Source organism: Melozone crissalis, unplaced genomic scaffold (genome assembly GCF_028551555.1).
Source record: "Melozone crissalis strain CALT ecotype California unplaced genomic scaffold, PUWL_Pcris_2 ptg000295l_1, whole genome shotgun sequence".
NCBI classification, from domain to species: Eukaryota; Metazoa; Chordata; class Aves; order Passeriformes; family Passerellidae; genus Melozone; species Melozone crissalis.
In genome coordinates this window covers 624,288-644,303 of record NW_026536047.1, presented here as the reverse complement: position 1 = coordinate 644,303, position 20,016 = coordinate 624,288, and the positions used below count along the sequence as shown (strand labels likewise).

General features: G+C 55.1%; 2 protein-coding genes across 2 annotated transcripts in view; one reads left to right on the top strand and one right to left on the bottom strand.

The window, feature by feature from the left end:
* Positions 1 to 1,733: 1,733 nt before the first annotated feature.
* Positions 1,734 to 9,070, bottom strand: DOK2 (docking protein 2). Its single transcript, XM_054294670.1, has 5 exons — positions 9,008 to 9,070; positions 5,988 to 6,269; positions 4,808 to 4,898; positions 3,878 to 4,059; positions 1,734 to 2,543 (listed from the first exon to the last, which is right to left on the bottom strand). Exons 1-5 carry the CDS (start codon positions 9,068 to 9,070, stop codon positions 1,734 to 1,736), a joined length of 1,428 nt encoding a protein of 475 aa, XP_054150645.1.
* Positions 9,071 to 10,642: 1,572 nt separating this feature from the next.
* The window catches only part of XPO7 (exportin 7), a 62,707-nt gene continuing 53,333 nt past the window's right edge, over positions 10,643 to 20,016 (top strand). Inside the window, 2 exon segments of the mRNA XM_054294653.1 lie at positions 10,643 to 10,723; positions 17,616 to 17,762. Of these exon segments, the coding sequence (XP_054150628.1) occupies positions 10,706 to 10,723; positions 17,616 to 17,762 (165 nt within the window). The 5' untranslated portion in view covers positions 10,643 to 10,705.

The window sequence follows — 20,016 nt, the reverse complement described above, 5'->3', positions numbered from 1 at the left end:
AGCTTTAATCAGCATCTCTTATCAAAACCACTTAATTTGGCTCATTAATTGGAGTCTCAGGATCCAGGAAACGATCTGCAGCACCTGAGCCTCGCCTTTGATTGGGAGAGGTTATAAATAATTCATGTAATGGCCGAGCTTTCCATGGAAAACCTGAGGAACCGGGATCCCGAGGTGGGGATGGGGCCTGGGGGTCTCAGGGGGGTTCTGGGCACCGAGGGATCCAAGGAAATCCCATGGGAATTGAGGTGGGGCTGCTTGAAGGGTGGGATGTGCCCCAGGAAAGGCTGGAGGGGTTGGGAAGAGGAGGAAGAGGAGGAAGATGAGGAGGGAAAAGGGAAAAGAAGGGAAGGGAAGGGAAGGGAAGGGAAGGGAAGGGAAGGGAAAGGGGAAAGGAAAGGAAAAAGGAAAGAAAAAAGGAAAGGAAAGGAAAAAGGAAAGGAAAAAGGAAAGAAAAGGAAAAAGGAAAGGAAAAAGGAAAGGAAAGGAAAGGAAAAAGGAGAGGAAAGGAAAAATGAAAGGAAAGGAGAAAGGAAAGGAAAAAGGAGAGGAAAGGAAAAAGGAAAGGAAAGGAAAGGAAAGGAAAGGAAAGGAAAGGAAAGGAAAGGAAAGGAAAGGAAAGGAAAAGGGGAAAGGAAAAGGAAAACGACTCCATGGCTGTGTAGTGGTTTGCACTGGGAGGACTGCAGCCAGCCATGAAAATAAAGCCCAATTTTCCATCTGGAATTCAGAGGGGTTGGAAAGTGCATTTATAAAGAGAATTAAAAACAAAAGTGATGCTGAAACACACAGAATCTGTGGGTTTGCTGAGCAAGGGGGCGAGGAACCTCAGGGCGGGGAAGGATCCAGCGCTGCCGTGGCACTGGGACATACTGGGAGCACTGGGAGCTGTGTGGGGGCACGGGAGGGCTCTGGGGTGGGATCTGCACCCCTGGTAATGAGCACTGCCCATCCCATGGGGTGGGGTCTGCAGACCTGGGGGATTTGGGATGTCCATCCTGGGGGATTTGGGATGTCCATACTGAGGGATTTAGGAAGTCCATTCTGGGGGATTTGGGATGTCCATCCTGTGGGATTTGGGATGTCCATGCTGGGGATCTGGGGTGTCCATACTGAGGGATTTAGGATGTCCATCCCTGAAAGATTTGGGATGTCCTTCCCAGGGGATTTCAGGATGTCCATCCCTGGGGATTTGGGATCCCATCCTGAGGAATTCGGGATATCCACCCCTGGGGGTTTTGGAATGTCCAGCTCTGGAATATTTGGGATGTCCATCCCTGGAGGATTTGGGTGTCCATCCTTGTGTAAGCGCACCCAACTGAGCACCCAAGCCCATTCCCTCTCCAGCCGCCCCTGGAAGCGCATCCCGTGGGGATGAGTGGGGCATAGCCGCCTTTGGGGTCCCAGGGCTCCGGCCGCGAGGGTTCGGCTGCTCAAGCACCGCTGCTCCGGTGGGCTCGCACTGCCCTCCAGTGGGCACAGCCAGCGCTTCCAGCTGTCCCCTGGTACCTCCCTGGTGTCCCCTGGTACCTCCCTGGTGTCCCCTGCCACCCCTGGCTGTCCCCTACCACCCCTGGCTGTCCCCTGCCACCTCCCTGGCTGTCCCCTACCACCCCCAGCTGTGCCCCCTCCCCATCCCCGGCTGCTCTGAGCTTGGGGTGTCTCAGCTCTCCCTGGGATGGGGTAAAGTCCGACTGGGGGATTTGACGCCTCCTCTCCCCCGCTGCCGCCGCTCACTGCAGGTTCCTCTTCTTGGCCACCCTGAGGGCCACGTTGTCATAGTCACTGTCGCCGAGCCACTCCTTGCCCTGCAGCAGGAAGGGCCTCTTGGGGACGGCGTAGTCGTCGCGCTGGGCGTTGTAGGGAGAGCCGAGCCCGGGGGGCTCCTCGGGGGCCGCCTGCAGCCTCCAGGCCTCGCCCTTCACCTCCTCGGGCTCGTCGTAGAGCGAGAGCCCCGAGAGCCCCTCGGGCTCGTCGTAGATGTGCTCGGGTTTGGGGGCCGTGGGGCGGCCGGGGGGCTGCTGAGCGTCCCTGGGGACGCTGGGGGGCTCGGGGAGCCCCTCCTGGGCACAGCCCAGGGCGCCAAACTGGCGCGCCAGGAAGGCCTTGGCGATGGTGTCGAAGGGGACGGCGTACTCGGACTCCACCCTGGCGCTGTCCAGCCTGCGGCCCTTGTCGGGCGGGCGCAGCGAATCGTGGGGCTCAGCGTAGGGACAGTCCCCGCCCCGCGACACCTGCGACGGCCCCGAGCCCTCCCCAGCCCCGGGGGGCATCACCAACCTGCCCTTGGGCACCTTGCCCTCCCCTTTGGGCGCCTTGGCGTCCCCGGAGGGACCCTTGGGCTCCTCGTGGCCCTGTGCCCAGCTGGGTGTCCTGGCGTGGTCCGGCGGCCGCGGGGCTTCGTCCGAGGGGCCCCCCCGGCCCCGCTGGAGCTCGATGGCCGCCTCGATGGCCTGGAAGATCTCGTTGCCCTGCCTGGTGCCGAACTCGAAGTTGCCCTCCCCGGACGCGCAGCGCCGGCCGGCCTCGAAGGAGAAGGTGACCTGTGGAGGGCATGAGGCAAAGGGGAAGTTTTCCAGGGTAGAAATCTATTTTGATTTAGGTGAAATGTACATTTTTGAGTTGAGTCTGTGGTTAGAAAACATGGCTATTTAGCCTGACTGCAGTACCTAGGCTCGGAGAAACTGCTTTAGCGAAGGACAGAGATAAGGGGGAGGAGACAGAGGTGATAGAGAGAGACAGAGACTGCTGTGAGAGCAGCTCAACCTGACCTGGGAATTCTTTCTGATACAGAAGAACTAGCAGCAAATATCATGCGAAATTCATCAAAATGAATATGTATGAACCTATTGTGAAATTGTGTGCATATGTATTTGAGAGGGGGATAAAAAGGGACCTGAAGTTACCACATACCATTTTGAGGGAACAATTCCCACATGCGTCCAGCGCTGTAATAAACATCCCGGCTTTACAACTTCCACAAAGTTGTGGAGTTTTGATTATCTCCACAAAACACAGGTACCAGCACCGTGGTGCCCATCTTGTCCCTTTCACAACCTAGTGTGAAATTGTGTGCATATGTATCTGAGAGGGGAATAAAAAGGGACCTGAAGTTCCCAGAGGTACGCATGTCATTTTAGAGGAAGATTCCCACACGCGTCCAGCGCTATAATAAACATCCCGGCTTTACAACTGTCACAAAGTTGTGGAGTTTTGATTATTGTTGCAGTGTGATGTAATACCCTGTTTCAGCTATCCCAGTTCCTTTCCCAGGTGTGCCAATACTCTCTCCCTTCCCCTCCTCTTGCCTCCTCCTGAGTGCTGTCCGTCAATCTCGGTGTGCCAGCAAGGATGTTGTGTGATTGGCAAAGTTCAAAAGATGCCTCTCAGCCCTGGGGACATTGGGCCATCCAGGTGTCATTGTCCCCTGCGACTCCCCCCCTTACGTGGTTGGTGGGACCCCTACCCCTTCCCTCTCCCTCTCCCTGGGGTTAAAAGACACGGGACCACGTGGTTTGGGGTTTTGTTGGAGTCTGTGTGCTAAGAATAAAAGTCTGGATCGAAACCCTCCAGCAGGACCCATCTCCTTTTCCTTCACCTCGACTAAAGCCTTTCCACCAGAGGTAAACCTGAGTTCCTGCTTGCCTGGACTTGTCCCAAGTGCCCAGCTGCAACATCCAGCTTAGCCAAAGGTGTCTCTGAGGTGAAACCACCACAGCTGCCGCCCTTGGTCAAGCAGCAAGGCCAGACCAGCCCAGGCACGTTCCATCTGGTTATATTATGATTTATCCCCATAGATTATCTCCCCAAAACAGGCAGGGTCATTCCCCGCGGCGCCCAGGCCGTGCCCAGCGCAGCCCCGGTGGCACACACTGACCTTGTCGCGGCCGAAGCGGCGCAGGAAGCGGTAGGGCCAGCTGGAGAGCAGCTCCTGGCTCTGAGGGTGCCACAGCTCCAGCGCCTCCTCACCCGCCCGCAGGATGCAGCGGCCCCGGAGCCGGCAGCGCTGCGACGACGGCGTCACCCGCACGGTCACCTCAAATGCCTGCTCCAGGGCGGCTGGGGATGGACACGGCAATGGACACGGGTGCCACACCTCAGAGTGACCCCCAGGCCAGGACAGAGTGGTCCAGGCCAGCTGGGGTGGACAGGATGGACACTGGACATGTGTCCCACCCCACAGAGGGGCTGTGAGTGACCCTCAAGCCAGGAGAGGCTGCTCCAGGCCAGCTGAGAGGGAAATAGTGTTGGACACGTGTCCCACACCACAGAGGGGCTGGGAGTGACCCCCAGGCCAGAGCCTTGGACACAACTGGTGCTGGACACGTGTCCCACCCTGCAGAGTGACCCTCCAGCCAGGACAGCCTTCTCCAGGCTAGCTGGGATGGGCAGAGTGGACACTGGACACACGTCCCACCCTGGAGAAGGGTTGTGAGTGACCCCCAAACCAGGACAGAGGGGTCCAAGCCAGCTGGGGATGGACACGGGTCCCACACCACAGAGGGGCTGTGAGGGACCCCCAGACTGGAGTCCGGACACAGCTGGTGCTGGACACGTGTCCCACCCCACAGAGTGACCCCCAAACCAGACAGAGGGCTCCAGGCCAGCTGGGGATGGACAGAGTGGACACTGGACACGTGTCCCACCCTGCAGAAGGGCCGTGGGTGACCCCTCCAGCCAGGCCAGCAGTGTCCGGCTGATAAGGACTGGCCAGGCTGACCACAGCTGATAGCGCAGCCCAGCCGGCCCCACAGACCGGAAGAGGCTTTTGGGGGAGGAGATTTCCCCACCCCAGCCCCACTCCCACCTTTGCCCCGAGAGCTGTACAGGGAATTTTCCTCCATGGAGAACTCGCCCTCCGTGCCCTCCTTGGCTGCTCCTGGCTCCTCCCGGCTCCTCTGCCCCGGGGCAAGAGCGGCAGGTGAGGGATCCCATCCATCCCCATGGATCCCATCCATCCCCATGGATCCTATACATCCCCGTGGATCCCATCCATCCCCATGGATCCCATCCATTCCCATGGATTCTATACATCCCAATGCATCCCATCCATCCCAGTGGATCCCATCCATCCCCATGGATCCCATCCATCCCCATGGATCCTATCCATCCCAATGCATCCCATCCATCCCAGTGGATCCCATCCAACCCAGTGGATCCCATCCAATCCTGTGCATCCCATCCAGCTCAGCAGATCCCACCCATCCCACTGGATCCCATCCGTTGTGGTGGGTCCCATCCGTTCTAGCACACCTCATCCACCCTGGTGGATCCCATCCATCCCAGTGGATCCCACTCACCCCAATGGATCCCCTCCACCATGGTGGATCCCATCCATTCTATCAGATCCCCTCCACCCTGGTGGATCTCATCCATTCTATCAGATCCCCTCCACCCTGGCAGATCCCATCCATCTCAGTGGGTCCCCTTCACCACAGCAGATCCCACCCACCCCAATGGATTCCACCCACCCCTGTGGATCCCATCCACCCCAGTGGATCCCGTCTATCCTGGTGGATCCCATCTATCCTGGTGGATCCCATCCACCCCAGTGGATCCCACTCACCCCAGTGGATCCCCTCCACCCTGGCAGATCTCATCCATTCTATCAGATCCCATCCACCCAATGGATCTCCTCCATCCTGGCAGTGGATCCCACCCATCCCAGCGAATCCCATCCATCCTGGTAGATCCCACCCACCCTGGTATATCCCATTCATCCCAGCGGATCCCACCCAAACCCAGTGGAACCCACTCACCCCAATGGATCCCACCCATCCCAGTGGATCCCATCTATCCTGGTGGATCCCATCCATTCCATCAGATCCCCTCCACCCTGGCAGATCCCATCCATCTCGGTGGATCCCCTCCACCACAGCAGATCCCACCCATCCCAGCAGATCCCACCCATTCCAGTGGATCCCACCCACCCCAGTGGATCCTCCCCCTGGTGGATTCCCCGTTCCCCAGCCGCTATGGGGCCATACCGGGAACGCCAGCTCGCAGAGCCGCTGGATCCATTCGGCCGCCTCAGCGCCATCAGCAGCCAGCAGGAATCTCCGCTCTGTGGTCTCCAGCAGGAAGGGCACGGTGTCCTTGGGGCAGGAGGCGTCGCCGCCCGCCTCGGCCACGTGCACGCAGTCGCTGAGCCGCACCAGGCGCCGGCCGCCCTCGGCCTTGCGCGGCCGCTCGGGGCCCTCCTGCAGCTCCAGGCGCGCCGTGGAGCACGGGCTCTCCCGGTACAGCATGGCCCAGAACTTCTTCCACTTCTGCCGGGGGACAACCGCGGTGTCTGCCTTCCCAAAGGGGTTCGGCCTTCTGTGGGGTTCTACCTTTCATGGGGTTTTTACCTTCCCAGCAGGGTTTGACCTTCCCAAAAAGGTTCATCCTTCCCTGGGGTTCGACCTTCCATGGGGTTCAACCTTGCCTGGGGCTCTGCCTTCCCAAAAGGGTTTGACCTTCCCTGGGGTTTTTCCCTTCCATGGGCTTCTACCTTTCGTGGAGTTCTACCTTCCCAAAAAGGCTTGACCTTACATGGGGCTTTTACCTTCTCAAAAGGGTTCAGCCTTCTCTGGGGTTCGACCTTCCCTGGAGTTCTACCTTCCCAAAAGGGTTCAGCCTTCCCAGAGGTTTTTACCTTCCCAAAAAGGTTTGACCTTCCGTGGGATTCTACCTTCCCAGAAGGGTTCAACTTTCCCAAAAGGGTTCTACCTTCTATGGGGTTTTTACCTTCCCAAAAAGGTTTGTCCTTCCATGGGGTTCAACCTTCCCTGGGGTTCTGCCTTCCCAAAAGGGTTGGACCTTCACTGGAGTTCTACATTCCATGGGGTTTTTACCTTCCCAAAAGGGTTTTACCTCCCATGGGATTCTACTTTCCATGGGGTTCTAGCTTCCCAAAAGGGTTCAACCTTCCCAGAGGTTTTTACCTTCCCAAAAGGGTTCGTCCTTCCCTGGGGTTCTATCCTCCATGGGGTTCTACCTTCCATGGAGTTCTAGCTTCCATGGGGTTCTACCTTCCATGAGATTCTACCTTCCCTGGGGTTTTCACTTTCCCAAAAGTGTTCGACCTTCCCTGGGGTTCAACCTTCCATGGGGTTCTACCTTCCCAAAAGGATTTGACCTTCCCTGGGGTTTTTACCTTCCCAGGAGTTTTTACTTTTCCCAGCATTTTCACCTCTCCAGGAGTTTTCACCTCTCCAGGAGTTTTCATCCCTACAGGAATTCTTACATTCCCATGAGTTTTTACCTTCCCAGGAGTTTTTATCCCCTTGGGACAATGCTTAGCATCACCCAAGGCAGGACAAGGGTGCAAAACCCTGCAGGGTTTGACTGAAGATGGAGGCAACATAAATTGGGATTTAAATCCCTGGATAAACCCTTGACACTCAGCAAAGCCTTTCCAGCACCCCAGCCTCACCCACCCCACAAGGCATGAACAACGTCCAGCTCCATTTTCCCTAGAAAACCCCAAATTTTCATCTCTCAGGCTCTGCCCCAAAAGCAGCAGCAGCAGTTCCGGGTTTGGGGAGCACGGGAGGCCACAGGGCAGAGGGGAAGTGGGGGCAGAGGAAGCGGCCCCAAAACCTCCCCGGGAGCTCCATGTCCCACAGCTCCATTTTCCTGGGATGGGGTTTTGGGATCCCCACCCTTCCTGTGGGTGGATCCGCTCGAGATGGGCTCTGTGGGGAGGGAGAGAAGGGAGAGGGGCAGGAGAGGCCCCTGAGCTCCTTCCCTCAGCTCCTTCCCCTCGCAGCCATTGCCCAACCCCAGCCCTTTATCAGCAGCGGAAGCCGCGCGGCTTTGGGGCCTGCAGCCGTCACTGTTCCCTAAATGAGGTTTTGGGGCCTGCAGCCCTCATCCCCTGGTTGGAACTGTCCCCAAATGCAGCTTTGGGGCCTGCAGCTGTCACTGTTCCCAAATATGGCTTTGGGGCCTGCAGCCGTCACTGTTCCCTAAATGAGGTTTTGGGGCCTGCAGCCGTCACTGTTCCCAAATATGGCTTTGGGGCCTGCAGCCGTCACCTCCCAGCTGGAACTGTCCCCAAACGCAACTTTGGGGCCTACAGACATCATTGTCCCTAAATGAGGTTTTGGGGCCTGCAGCCGTCACTGTCCCCCAGCTGGAACTGTCCCCAAACATGGCTTTGGGGTCTACAGCCGTCACTGTCCCCAAATGTGGCTTTGGGGCCTGCAGCCGTCACTGTCCCCAAATGTGGCTTTGGGGCCTGCAGCCGTCACTGTTCCCAAATGTGGCTTTGGGGCCTGCAGCTGTCACCCCTGGCTGGAACTGTCCCCAAATGTGGCTTTGGGGGTCACACCCATCCCCCCCAGGTGACACCTCTCACCCCCTAACTCTGCAGAGCCTCTTTTGGGGAGTCTGTACGAAGTGTCCCCAGCACCTCCTGTCCCCTCATGGTGACTGAGGGACAACTGAGCATCAACAGGTGGAATCACCCCATTCCCATGGCATTCACCCCATTCCTGTAGGATTCAACCCATTGCTGTGGCCTTCACCCTATTCCCATGGGGTTCACCCCATTCCCATGGGACTGACCCCATCTCTGTAGGATTCTCCCCATTCCCATGGCATTCACTCCATCCCTGTAGGAGTCACCCCATTACTGTGGGATTCACCCCATTCCCGAGGGATTGACCCCATTCCCATGGGATTGACCCCATTCCCACAGGATTCACCCCATTACTGTGGGATTCACCCCATTCCCACAGGGTTCACCCCATTCCCACAGGATTCACCCCTTCCCTGTAGTATTGACCCCATTCCCAGAGAATTCACCCCATTCCCATGGGATTGATCCCATTCCCACAGGATTCACCCCATTCCCATGGCATTCACCCCATTCCCACAGAGTTCACCCCATTACTGTGGGATTCACCCCATTCCCACGGCATTCACCCCATTCCCACAGGATTCACTCCATTCCCACAGGATTCACCCCATTCCCACAGGGTTCACCCCATTCCCGTGGGTTCCCCCCAGTCCCGCTGACCTTGCCGAAGGTTTGCTGCAGCTGCAGGTACAGCCAGCCCTGCTTCACCACCGCCTCCTCCATCGCCGGTGGCCGTGTGTCCGGCCTGTCCGAGTGTCCTTAGATGTCCTCAAGTGTCCCAAGTGTCCGGCCTGTCCTCAAGTGTCTGGCGTGTCCCAAATGTCCTGAGTTTCCGCAAGTGTCCGGTGTGTCCTGAGTGTCCCCGAGTGTCCTGAGTGTCCAGAGTGTGCTGAGTGTCCAGAGTGTCAGCAGTGTCCAGAGTGTCCCCAAGTGTCCACAGTGTCCGCAGTGTCTGGTGTCCAGAGTGTCCCCAAGTGTCCAACGTGTCCTGAGAGTCTGGAGCGTCCAGAGTGTCCTGGGGGTCCCAAGTGTCCGCAGTGTCCTGGAGGCCCTGAGTGTCCCCAAGTGTCCCTGAGTGTCCTCAGTGTCCCAGGGGTTCTGGGATCTGTGTCCCCGCGGTGTCACCAAGGCGGGTTCCACCCCTGCCGCGCTCAGCCCGGGCTCTGCCGCTTCCTGCATGCAGCGACTTCCTGTGGGTCCCCACGGGGACACGGGGGTGGCGCTGGGGACACGGGGGAGTGGCACTGTGGGTGTGACACTGGGGACACGGGGGAGTGGCACAGCTCACATACGGGTGTGACATTGGGGACATGGGGGAGTGGCACTGTGGGTGCGACACTGGGGACACGGGGGTGCGACACAGCACACACATGGATGTGACATTGGGGACATTGGGGTGTGGCACAGCCAGACAGGTGGGCATGGCACTGTGGGTGTGGCACTGCCGAATACATGGGTGTGGCACTGGGGACACCTGGGTGTGGCACTGTGGGTGTGGCACTGCAGATAGGTGGGTGTGGCACAGCTGGACATTTGGGTGTGGCACTGTGGGTGTGGCACTTGGGACAGGTGGGTGTGGCACGGACGACACGCCCCTGTGCCACCCTGTGGTGTTGACGGGCACTGGGAGCACAGGTGGAGGACACTGGGGGGACTGGGAGCACTGGTGGCACTGGTTATACTGGTGTTAGGTCACACGGGTGGCACTGCTGGCGTGTTGGTGCCAGTGCTCACAGTGCCGTCCTCGTGCTGTCCTCGTGTTGTTCCCGCTGTCCCTGTGCTGTCCTCGCTCTGTCCCCGTGCTATCCTCGCTGTCCCTGTGCTGTCCCCGTGCTGTCCCGGCTCTGTCCCCGTGTTGTCCCCGCTGTCCCCGTGCTGTCCGGGCTCTGTCCCGGCTCTGTCCCCGTGTTGTCCCCGTGTTGTCCCCGTGCTGTCCCGGGGTGCGCGGCCCCTTTAAGGCCGTGTCAACAAACCCGCCTCGCGCCCCTCCCTCCTCCCCCCGCCCCGCGCCGCCGCCGTGACGTCAGACGCAGCGCGCCGCGCGCGCAGAGGGGGCGTGGCCAGACCGCTGTGGGCGTGTCCCGGAGCCTCGCGCAGGCCCGGCACCAATACGGGGGCGTGATCTCACCGGGATGGGCGTGGTTTCCGCGTTATGGGCGTGTCCTTCGGGCGCGCGCAGGCGCGGGATAGGCGGGGCGGGCGTGGAGGGGGCGTGTCCCTTCGGCGCGCGCAGGCGCGGGAGGGGCGTGGTCCCGGCGCGGCGCATGCGCGGTGCGGGCGGCGGCGCGGGGGGACGCGGTGGCGCCGGGCCCGGCGCAGGCGGGGGCGGAGGCGCGAGCGGAGCATGAATGGGGCAAGATGGCGGATCATGTGCAGGTGAGCTCCGGCCGCAGCGCGGGGCTCGCCCGGGCCCGCCCGCCGCCCTCCCGGCACCCCCGCGCCGCCCCCCCGGCCCGCGCGGCCGAGCCCCGCACGGCCAGGCCCGGCCAGGCCCGGCGCGGCCCAGGCGCGCAGGCCGCGCTCCCCCCGTGGCCCCCGGCGGCCTCTCCGAGGGTCCCCCCGGCTGCCCGCGGCTCCTCCCGGCCCCATCGCGTCCCTCCCGCTGTCCCCCCGTCCCTCCGCTCCGTGCCCGCTGCGGGGATCCCGGGACGGGCTCGCTCGGATCCCCGTTGTCCCCTCGGGAGCCCCGGGCGGGCCCCGCTGTCAGCCCCGAACGTGCCGCTGGCGCCGGCGGCGCTGGGATCCGCTCCTTGATCCGGGCTGGGCATCGCGGCTTGCGGGGTCTCGGCACTCCCGGCCCGCTCCGGGTCATTCCCGGCCGGGTTTGGGTGCTTTGCCCGGCCCGGGTCGGGTCCGTTCCCAGCCGGGTTTGGGGTCAATTCCCGGCTGTGTTTAGGGTCATTTCCTTGCCCGGTTCTGTTTCTTTCCCAGGCGTGTTTGGGGTCATTTCCCGGCCGGGTTTGGGATAATTTCCCAGCCGGGTTCTGTTCCTTTCCGAGTCCAGTTTGAGTTCCTTTCATTGCCTGGTTCTGTTTATTTCCCAGCCAGTTTTGCGATAATTTCTCTGCCCTGTTTGGGGTCATTTCCCAGACAGGTTTGGGATCCTTTTCCTGCCTGGTTCTGTTCCTTTCCCAGCCATGTTCGGGTTCCTTTCCCAGCCCTGTTTGGGGTCATTTCCAGGCCCTGTTTGGGTTCCTTTCCTTGCCTCGTTCTATTTCTTTCCAAGATGGGTTTGGGATCATTTCCCAGCCAGGTTCTGTTCCTTTCTGAGTCCAGTTTAGAGTCATTTCCCAGCCCTGTTTGGGTTCTTTTCCTTGCCTGATTCTGTTCCTTTCCCAGCCAAGTTTGGAATAATTTCCCAGCCAGGTTCTGTTCCTTTTCCACCCAGGTTTGGGATCCTTTCCCAGCCCTGGTTAGGTTCCTTTCCTTGCCCGGTTCTATTTCTTTCCCAGCTGGGTTTGGGGTCATTTCCCAGACAGGTTTGAGATCCTTTCCCTGCCTGGTTCTGTTCCTTTCCCAGCCATGTTTGGGTTCCTTTCCCAGCCCTGTTTGGGGTCATTTCCAGGTCCTGTTTGGGATCCTTTCCCTGCTCAGTTCTGTTCCTTTTCCCACCCAGGTTTGGGATCCTTTCCCAGCCCCATTTAGGTTCCTTTCCTTCCTCGGTTCTATTTCTTTCCCGGCTGGGTTTGGGGTCCTTTCCCAGCCCAGTTTGGAATCATTTCCCAGCCAGGTTCTGTTCCTTTCCCAGCCCTTTTTGGGTTGTTTTCCTTGCCTGGTTCTGTTTCTTTCCCAGCCGGGTTTGGGATCCTTTCCCAGCCCTGGTTAAGTTCCTTTCCTTCCTCGGTTCTGTTTCTTTTCCAGCTGGGTTTGGGGTCATTTCCCAGCCAGGTTTGGGGTCATTTCCCAGCCTGATTCTGTTCCTTTCTCAGCCAAGTTTGGAATCATTTCCCAGCCGGGTTCTGTTCCTTTCCGAGTCCAGTTTGGGATCCTTTCCCTGCCTGGTTCTGCTTCTTTCCCAGCCAGGTTTGGGGTCATTTCTCTGCCCTGTTTGGGTTCCTCTCCCAGCCGGGTTTGGGGTCATTTCCCGGCCGGGTTTGGGTTCCTTTCCTTGCCCCGTTCTATTTCTTTCCCACCCAGGTTTGGGATCATTTCCCAGCCAGGTTTGGTTCCTTTCCTTGCCTGGTTCTGTTCCTTTTCCAGCCCAGTTCTGTTCCTCTCCCAGCCGGTTTTGGGATCATTTCCCATCCTTGACTCTGTTCCTTTCCCAGCCCTGTTTGGGTCCCTTTCCCAGCGGGATTGGGGGTCATTTCCCAGCCCTCTTTGGGGTCATTTCCCAGCCAGGTTTGGGATCATTTCCCAGCCAGGTTTGGTTCCTTTCCTTGCCTGGTTCTGTTCCTTTCCCAGCCCTGTTTGGGGTCATTTCCAGGTCCTGTTTGGGATCCTTTTCCTGCCTGGTTCTGTTCCTTTTCCATCCAGGTTTGGGATTATTTCTTTGCCCTGTTTGGGATCATTTCCCAGCCAGGTTTGGGATAATTTTCCAGCCGGGTTCTGTTCCTTTCCCAGCCCTGTTTGGGCTCATTTCCCAGCTGGGTTTGGGATCCTTTCCCTGCTCAGTTCTGTTCCTTTTCCACCCAGGTTTGGGATCATTTCCCAGCCAGCTTTGGGATAATTTTCTAGCCGGACTCTGTTCCTTTCCCAGCCCTGTTTGGGTTCCTTTCCCATCCGGTTTTGGGATCATTTCCCAGCCCTGTTTAGGATCCTTTCCCTGCTGGGTTTGGATTCCTTTCCCAGCCCTGTTTGGGATCCTTTCCCTGCTCGGTTCTGTTCCTTTTCCATCCAGGTTTGGGATCATTTCTCTGCCCTCTTTGGGTTCCTTTCCCTGCCCTGTTTTATTTCTTTTCCTTGCCTGGTTCTGTTCCTTTCCCTGCCCTGTTTGGGTTCCTTTCCTTGCCTGGTTCCGTTCCTTTCCCAGCCGGTTTTGGGATCATTTCCCAGCCGGGTTCGGTTCCTTTCCCAGCCGTCTTTGGGGTCATTTCCCAGCTGGGTTTGGGGTCATTTCCCAGCTGGGTTTGGGGTCATTTCCCAGCTGGGTTTGGGATCCTTTCCCTGCTCGGTTCTATTCCTTTTCCATCCAGGTTTGGGATCATTTCTCTGCCCTCTTTGGGTTCCTTTCCCTGCCCTGTTTTATTTCTTTTCCTTGCCTGGTTCTGTTCCTTTCCCTGCCCTGTTTGGGTTCCTTTCCTTGCCTGGTTCTGCTCCTTTTCCAGCCCAGTTCTGTTCCTCTCCCAGCCAGGTTTGGGCTCATTTCCCAGCCCTGTTTGGGTTCCTTTCCTTGCCTGGTTCCGTTCCTTTCCCAGCCGGTTTTGGGATCATTTCCCAGCCGGGTTCGGTTCCTTTCCCAGCCCTCTTTGGGGTCATTTCCCAGCTGGGTTTGGGGTCATTTCCCAGACAGGTTCGGGATCCTTTCCCTGCTCCGTTCTGTTCCTTTTCCATCCAGGTTTGGGATCATTTCTCTGCCCTCTTTGGGATCATTTCCCTGCCCTGTTTTGTTTCTTTTCCTTGCCTGGTTCTGTTCCTTTCCCAGCAAGATTTGGGGTCATTTCCCAGCCCTATGGACACTCAGGGTTGGGGAGGTTTCCTTTGGATGTTTCAGAGGAATCCCAGACTGGAGATGTTGGTGGGGCAGGAGTGAGGAGGGAAATCAGGGCTGGGAAAGTTCCAGGTTGGAGTGGAGGAACAGAACCCCAGGAAAGGGCCCTAAATCCTCAGGAAAGGGACCTGAACCTTTGGGAAATGGCCCTAAATCCTCAGGAAAGGGACCTGAACCTTGGGAAAGGGCCCCAAACCCATCAGGAAGGGAACAAAACCCTCTGAGTGGGCTCAAACCCCCAGTGAAGGAACCCAAAACCTTTTGAAAGTCTCCGAGAGTGACCCCCAACCCTCTGAGAGTGACCCTAAACCTCTCAAATTGACCCCAAACCCTCAGAAAGAGGCCCCAGACCCTCTGAACTTGACCCCAAAACATTTTAAGAGTGACCCTAAACCCTCTGAGAGTGACCCTGAACCATCTGAACTTGACCCTAAACCCCCTGAGAGTGACCCTGAACCTCTGAATGGGACCCAGACCCTCTAAAATTGACCCCAAATCCCCTGAGGTTGACCCCAAACCCGCTGAAATTGGTCCCAGACCCTCTCAAAATGACTCCAAACACCCTAAAATTGACCCAAACATCCTAAAATTGACCAGCAGTCCCCCAAGGAATTGACCCCAAAAGCCCTAAAAACCCAACACCCTAAAAATGGCCCCAAACCCCCTAAAATTGACCCCAAACCCCCTAAAATTGGTCCCCCAAATACCCTAAAATTGGTCCCCAAATACCCTAAAATTGGTCCCAAACCCCCTGAGATTGACCCCAAATTCACTAAAATTGACCCCAAATCCCCTGAGATTGACCCCAGACCCTCTAAAATTGACCCCAAACCCCTTGAAATGGGTCCCAAATCCCCTAAAATTGGCCCCAAATCCCCTAAAATTGACCCCAAACTCCCTAAAATTGACCCCAAACCCCCTGAAATTGGTCCCAACCCCCTTAAAATTGGTCCCAAACCCCCTGAGATTGACCCCAAATCCCCTAAAATTGACCCCAAAACCCTAAAATTGACCCCAACACCTTGCAAATGACCCCAAACCCCCTGAAAATGACCCTAAACACCCTAAAATTGGTCCCCCAATACCCTAAAATTGACCCCAAACTCCCTAAAATTGACCCCAAAACCCTAAAATTGACCACAAATCCCCCAAGGAATTGACCCCAAACACCCTAAAATCAACCCAGCGCCCTAAAAATGGCCCCAAACCCCCTGAAATTGGTCCCAAACCCCCTGAAAATTACCCCAGACCCTCTAAAATTGACGCCAAATCCCCTGAGAATGACCCCAAACACCCTAAAATTGGTCCTAAAATGATGAATAAAAACTCCTGGAATTATGGAATTTTCCCAGGGCGGGAATTTCTGGGAATTATTTCTTTGGAAATGGGAAGGGAACTGATTCCAGGGAAAGCCTCATGCTGGGGTTTCTCCTGGATTCCTGCAGAATTCTTGGAAATTTCCTGTAAATTCCTCAACATTTCCTTGCAAAATTCCTGAAAATTCCTGCAGAATTCATGAAAATTCCGGCAAAATTCTTGTAAAATGTTTGGGAAATTCCTGCAGAATTCCTGTCAAGTTTCTTGCAAAAATTTCTGTAAATTTTCCTGTAAATTCCTGCGAGATTTGTGGAGATTGCTGCAAAATTCCTGTGAAATGGGAAAGGTGGAAATGAGAGGGATTGCTGGGGAGGGAATTTTGGAAATTCAATGGGAAAAGGGGGAAAGGAAAGGAAAAAAGGGGAAGGGAAGGGAAGAAAAAGGAAAATGGGAAAGGAAAGGAAAGGAAAATGGGAAGGGAAAGGAAAGGAAAATGGGAAAGAAAAATGGGAGAGGAAAATGGGAAGGGAAGGGAAAGGAAAATGGGAGAGGAAAATGGAAAATGGGAAAGGAAAAGAAAGGAAAGGAAAATGGGAAAGAAATTGGAAGGAAAGGGGGAAAAAGGGAAGGAAAAAGGGAAGGAGAAGTCGTGGTGAGTCCCACATGTGTGAGCACAAACTGCCGGTGCTGGGGAGTTCCTGCAGTGGCCCTGAACCCCCTTTTCCCCATTTTTCCCTGTTTTCCTCTGATTTTCCCCGTTTTTCCCCATTTCTCCCTGGTTTTCCCCTGGTTTTCTCCCTGTTTTTTCCATGTTTTCCCCCTGTTTTTTCCCCATTTTTCCCTGGTTTTTTTTCCTTGTTTCTCCCTGGTTTTCCATGTTTTTCCCTGGTTTCCCCTGTTTTCCCCCTGTTTTTTCCTCATTTTCCCCTGTTTTTTCCCTGTTTTTCCCTGTTTTCCCCCTGGTTTTTCCCCATTTTTCCCTGGTTTTTTTCCTTGTTTCTCCCTTTTTTCCCCCTGTTTTTCCCTGGTTTTTTCCCTGGTTTTCCCCTGGTTTTCCCCTGCTTTCCCCTTGGCTTTTCCCCTTTTTTCCCTGTTTTTTCCCTGTTTTTTTCTCTGTTTTTCCCTGGTTTTTCCCTGTTTTTTCCCCATTTTTCCCTGTTTTCCCCCTGGCTTTTCCCCATTTTTCCCTGTTTTTCCCCTGTTTTTCCCTGGTTTCCCCCGTTTTCCCCCTGTTTTCCCCCTGGTTTTTCCCCATTTTTTCCCCCATTTTTCCCTGTTTTTTCCCTGTTATTTCCCCATTTTTTCCCTGGTTTTTTCCTGGTTTTCCCTGTTTTTTCCCTGGTTTTCCCTGTTTTCCCCCTGGTTTTTCCTCATTTTTCCCTGGTTTTCCCCTGGTTTTCCCATGTTATTTCCCCATTTTCCCCTTTTTTTCCCTCATTTTTCCCTGTTTTTACCCTGGTTTTTCCCTGGTTTCCCCCTGGTTTTCCCCCTGTTTTCCCCCTGGCTTTTCCCCATTTTTCCCTGTTTTTCTCTGGTTTTTCCCTGTTTTCCCATGTTATTTCCCCATTTTTCCCTGGTTTTTTCCCTCATTTTTCCTCATTTTTCCCTGTTTTCTCTCTGTTTTTCCCTGGTTTCCCCCGTTTTTCCCCTGTTTTCCCCCTGGCTTTTCCTCATTTTTCCCCATTTTCCCCTGTTTTCCCATGTTATTTCCCCATTTTCCCCCTGTGTTTTTGTTTCCCTGTTTTTCACTGTTTTCCCCCTGGCTTTTCCCCATTTTTCCCTGTTTTTCCATGTTTTTCCCCTGGTTTTCCCCTGTTTTTCCATGTATTTCCCCATTTTTCCCATGTTTTTTCCCCTGATTTTCCCCATTTTTCCCCATTTTCCCCTGGTTTTCCCATGTTATTTCCCCATTTTCCCTGGTCTTTCCCTGTTTTTCCCTGGTTTTTCCCCTGTTTTCCCCCTGGTTTTCCCATGTTATTTCCCCATTTTCCCCTGGTTTTCCCCTGTTTTTCCCATCTATTTCCCCATTTTTCCCATGTTATTTCCCCATTTTCCCCTGATTTTCCCTATTTTCCCCTGGTTTTCCCCTGGTTTTCCCATGTTATTTCCCCATTTTCCCCTGGTTTTCCCCTGTTTTTCCCATGTATTTCCCCATTTTTCCCATGTTATTTCCCCATTTTCCCCTGATTTTCCCCATTTTCCCCTGGTTTTCCCCTGGTTTTCCCATGTTTTTTCCCCTGTTTCTCCCCATTTTCCCCCATTTCCCCGTTGCCCACGCTGTGCTGTGCCCGTTCCCCGCAGAGCCTGGCCCAGCTGGAGAACCTGTGCAAGCAGCTCTATGAGACCACGGACACGGGCACGCGCCTGCAGGCCGAGAAGGCGCTGGTGGAGTTCACCAACAGCCCCGACTGCCTGAGCAAGTGCCAGCTGCTGCTGGAGAGGGGCAGCGTGAGTACCCCCCAAATATCCCCAAAAATTCCCTAAAATCATGGGATTCCACATCCCAAACATTCCCCAAAATCCTGGAATTCCACATTCCCAACATTCCCCAAAATCCTGGAATTCACATTCCCAAACATTCCCAAAATCCTGGGATTCCATGCCCTTGTGGGGTTCAGCAATGGCCCCAAGTGCCTGCTGCTGCTGGAGAGGGGCAGCGTGAGTACATCCCAAACATCCCCAAAATATCCCAAAAATTCCCCAAAATCCTGGAATTCCACATCCCAAACATTCCCTAAAATCCTGGGATTCCACATCCCAAAAATTCCCAAAAGTTCCCCAAAAATTCCCAAAATCCTGGAATTCCACATCCCAAAAATTCCCCAAAATCCTGGGATTCCACATCCAAAAATTCCCCAAAACTGTGGAATTCCACATCCCCAAAATCCTGGAATTCCACATCCCAAACATTCCCCAAAATCCTGGGATTCCATGCCCTGGTGGGGTTCACCAACATCCCCCAAGTGCCGGCTGCTGCTGGAGAGAGGCAGCGTGAGTACATCCCAAACATCCCAAAATATCCCCAAAAATTCCCCAAAATCATGGGATTCCACATGTCAAAAATTCCCAGAATTCCCAAAAATTTCCCAAATTCATGGGATTCCGTGTCCAGGTGGGGTTCACCAACAGCCCCAAGTGCCAGCTGCTCCTGGAGAGAGGCAGCGTGAGTACACCCCAAATATTCCCAAATATTCCCTAAAATCATGGGATTCCACATCCCAAAAATTCCCAAAAATTCCCAAAATCCTGGAATTCCACATCCCAAACATTCCCCAAAATCCTGGGATTCCATGTCCAGGTGGGGTTCACCAACATTCCCCAAGTGCCGCTGCTCCTCGAGAGAGACAGCGTGAGTACACCCCAAACATTCCAAAATATCCCCAAAAATTCCCTAAAATCCTGGGATTCCACATCCCAAACATTCCCCAAAAGTTCCCCAAAATCCTGGGATTCCACATCCAAAAATTCCCCAAAAGTTCCCCAAAAATTCCCCAAAATCCTGAATTCCACATCCAAAAATTCCCCAAAATTGTGGAATTCCACATCCCAAAAATTCCCCAAAACTGTGGAATTCCACATCCCCAAAATCCTGGAATTCCACATCCCAAACATTCCCCAAAATCCTGGGATTCCATGTCCAGGTGGGGTTCACCAACATTCCCCAAGTGCCGGCTGCTGCTGGAGAGAGGCAGCGTGAGTACATCCCAAACATCCCCAAAATATCCCCAAAAATTCCCCAAAATCATGGGATTCCACATGTCAAAAATTCCCCAGAATTCCCAAAAAATTTCCCAAATTCATGGATTCCGTGTCCAGGTGGGGTTCACTAACAGCCCCAAGTGCCAGCTGCTCCTGGAGAGAGGCAGCGTGAGTACACCCCAAATATTCCCAAATATTCCTAAAATCATGGGATTCCACATCCCAAAAATTCCCCAAAAGTTCCCCAAAAATTCCCCAAAATCTGGAATTCCACATCCCAAACATTCCCCAAAATCCTGGGATTCCATGTCCAGGTGGGGTTCACCAACATTCCCCAAGTGCCGGCTGCTGCTCGAGAGAGGCAGCGTGAGTACACCCCAAATATTCCCAAAATATCCCCAAAAATTCCCTAAAATCCTGGGATTCCACATCCCAAACATTCCCTAAAGTCATGGAATTCCACATCCCAAATATTCCCCAGAATTCCCAAAAATTCCCCAAATTCATGGGATTCCATGCCCTGGTGGAGTTCACCAAGGGCCCCAAGTGCCAGCTGCTCCTCAAGAGAGGCAGCCTGACATTCCAAATATTCTCAAACATTCCCAAAAATCATGGGATTCCACATCCCAAAAATTCCCCAAAATCCTGAAATTCCACATCCCCAAACATTCCCCAAAATCCTGGGATTCCATGTCCTTGTGGGGTTCACCAACAGCCCCAAGTGCCAGCTGCTCCTCGAGAGAGGCAGCGTGAGTACACCCCAAATATTCCCCAGAATCATGGAATTCCACATCCAAACATTCCCAAAATTGTGGAATTCCATATCCCAAAAACTGCCCAAAATTGTGGAATTCCACGTCCCAAACATTCCCAAAATCCTGGGATTCCATGCCCAGGTGGGGTTCACCAGCAGCCCCAAGTGCCAGCAGCTCCTCGAGGGAGGCAGCGTGAGTAAATCATAAATATTCCCAAACGTTCCCCAGAATTCCAAAAAATTCCTTAA

Excerpts from the sequence above, each read along its gene's own strand:
- DOK2 (XM_054294670.1), bottom strand. The coding sequence starts at position 9,070 with ATGGAGGAGGCGGTGGTGAAGCAGGGCTGGCTGTACCTGCAGCTGCAG. Across the intron at positions 4,060-4,807 it reads GTACAGCTCTCGGGGCAAAG|CCGCCCTGGAGCAGGCATTT; the intron begins GTGGGAGTGGGG and ends GTCCATCCCCAG. Across the intron at positions 2,544-3,877 it reads GCCGCTTCGGCCGCGACAAG|GTCACCTTCTCCTTCGAGGC; the intron begins GTCAGTGTGTGC and ends TGCCCTCCACAG.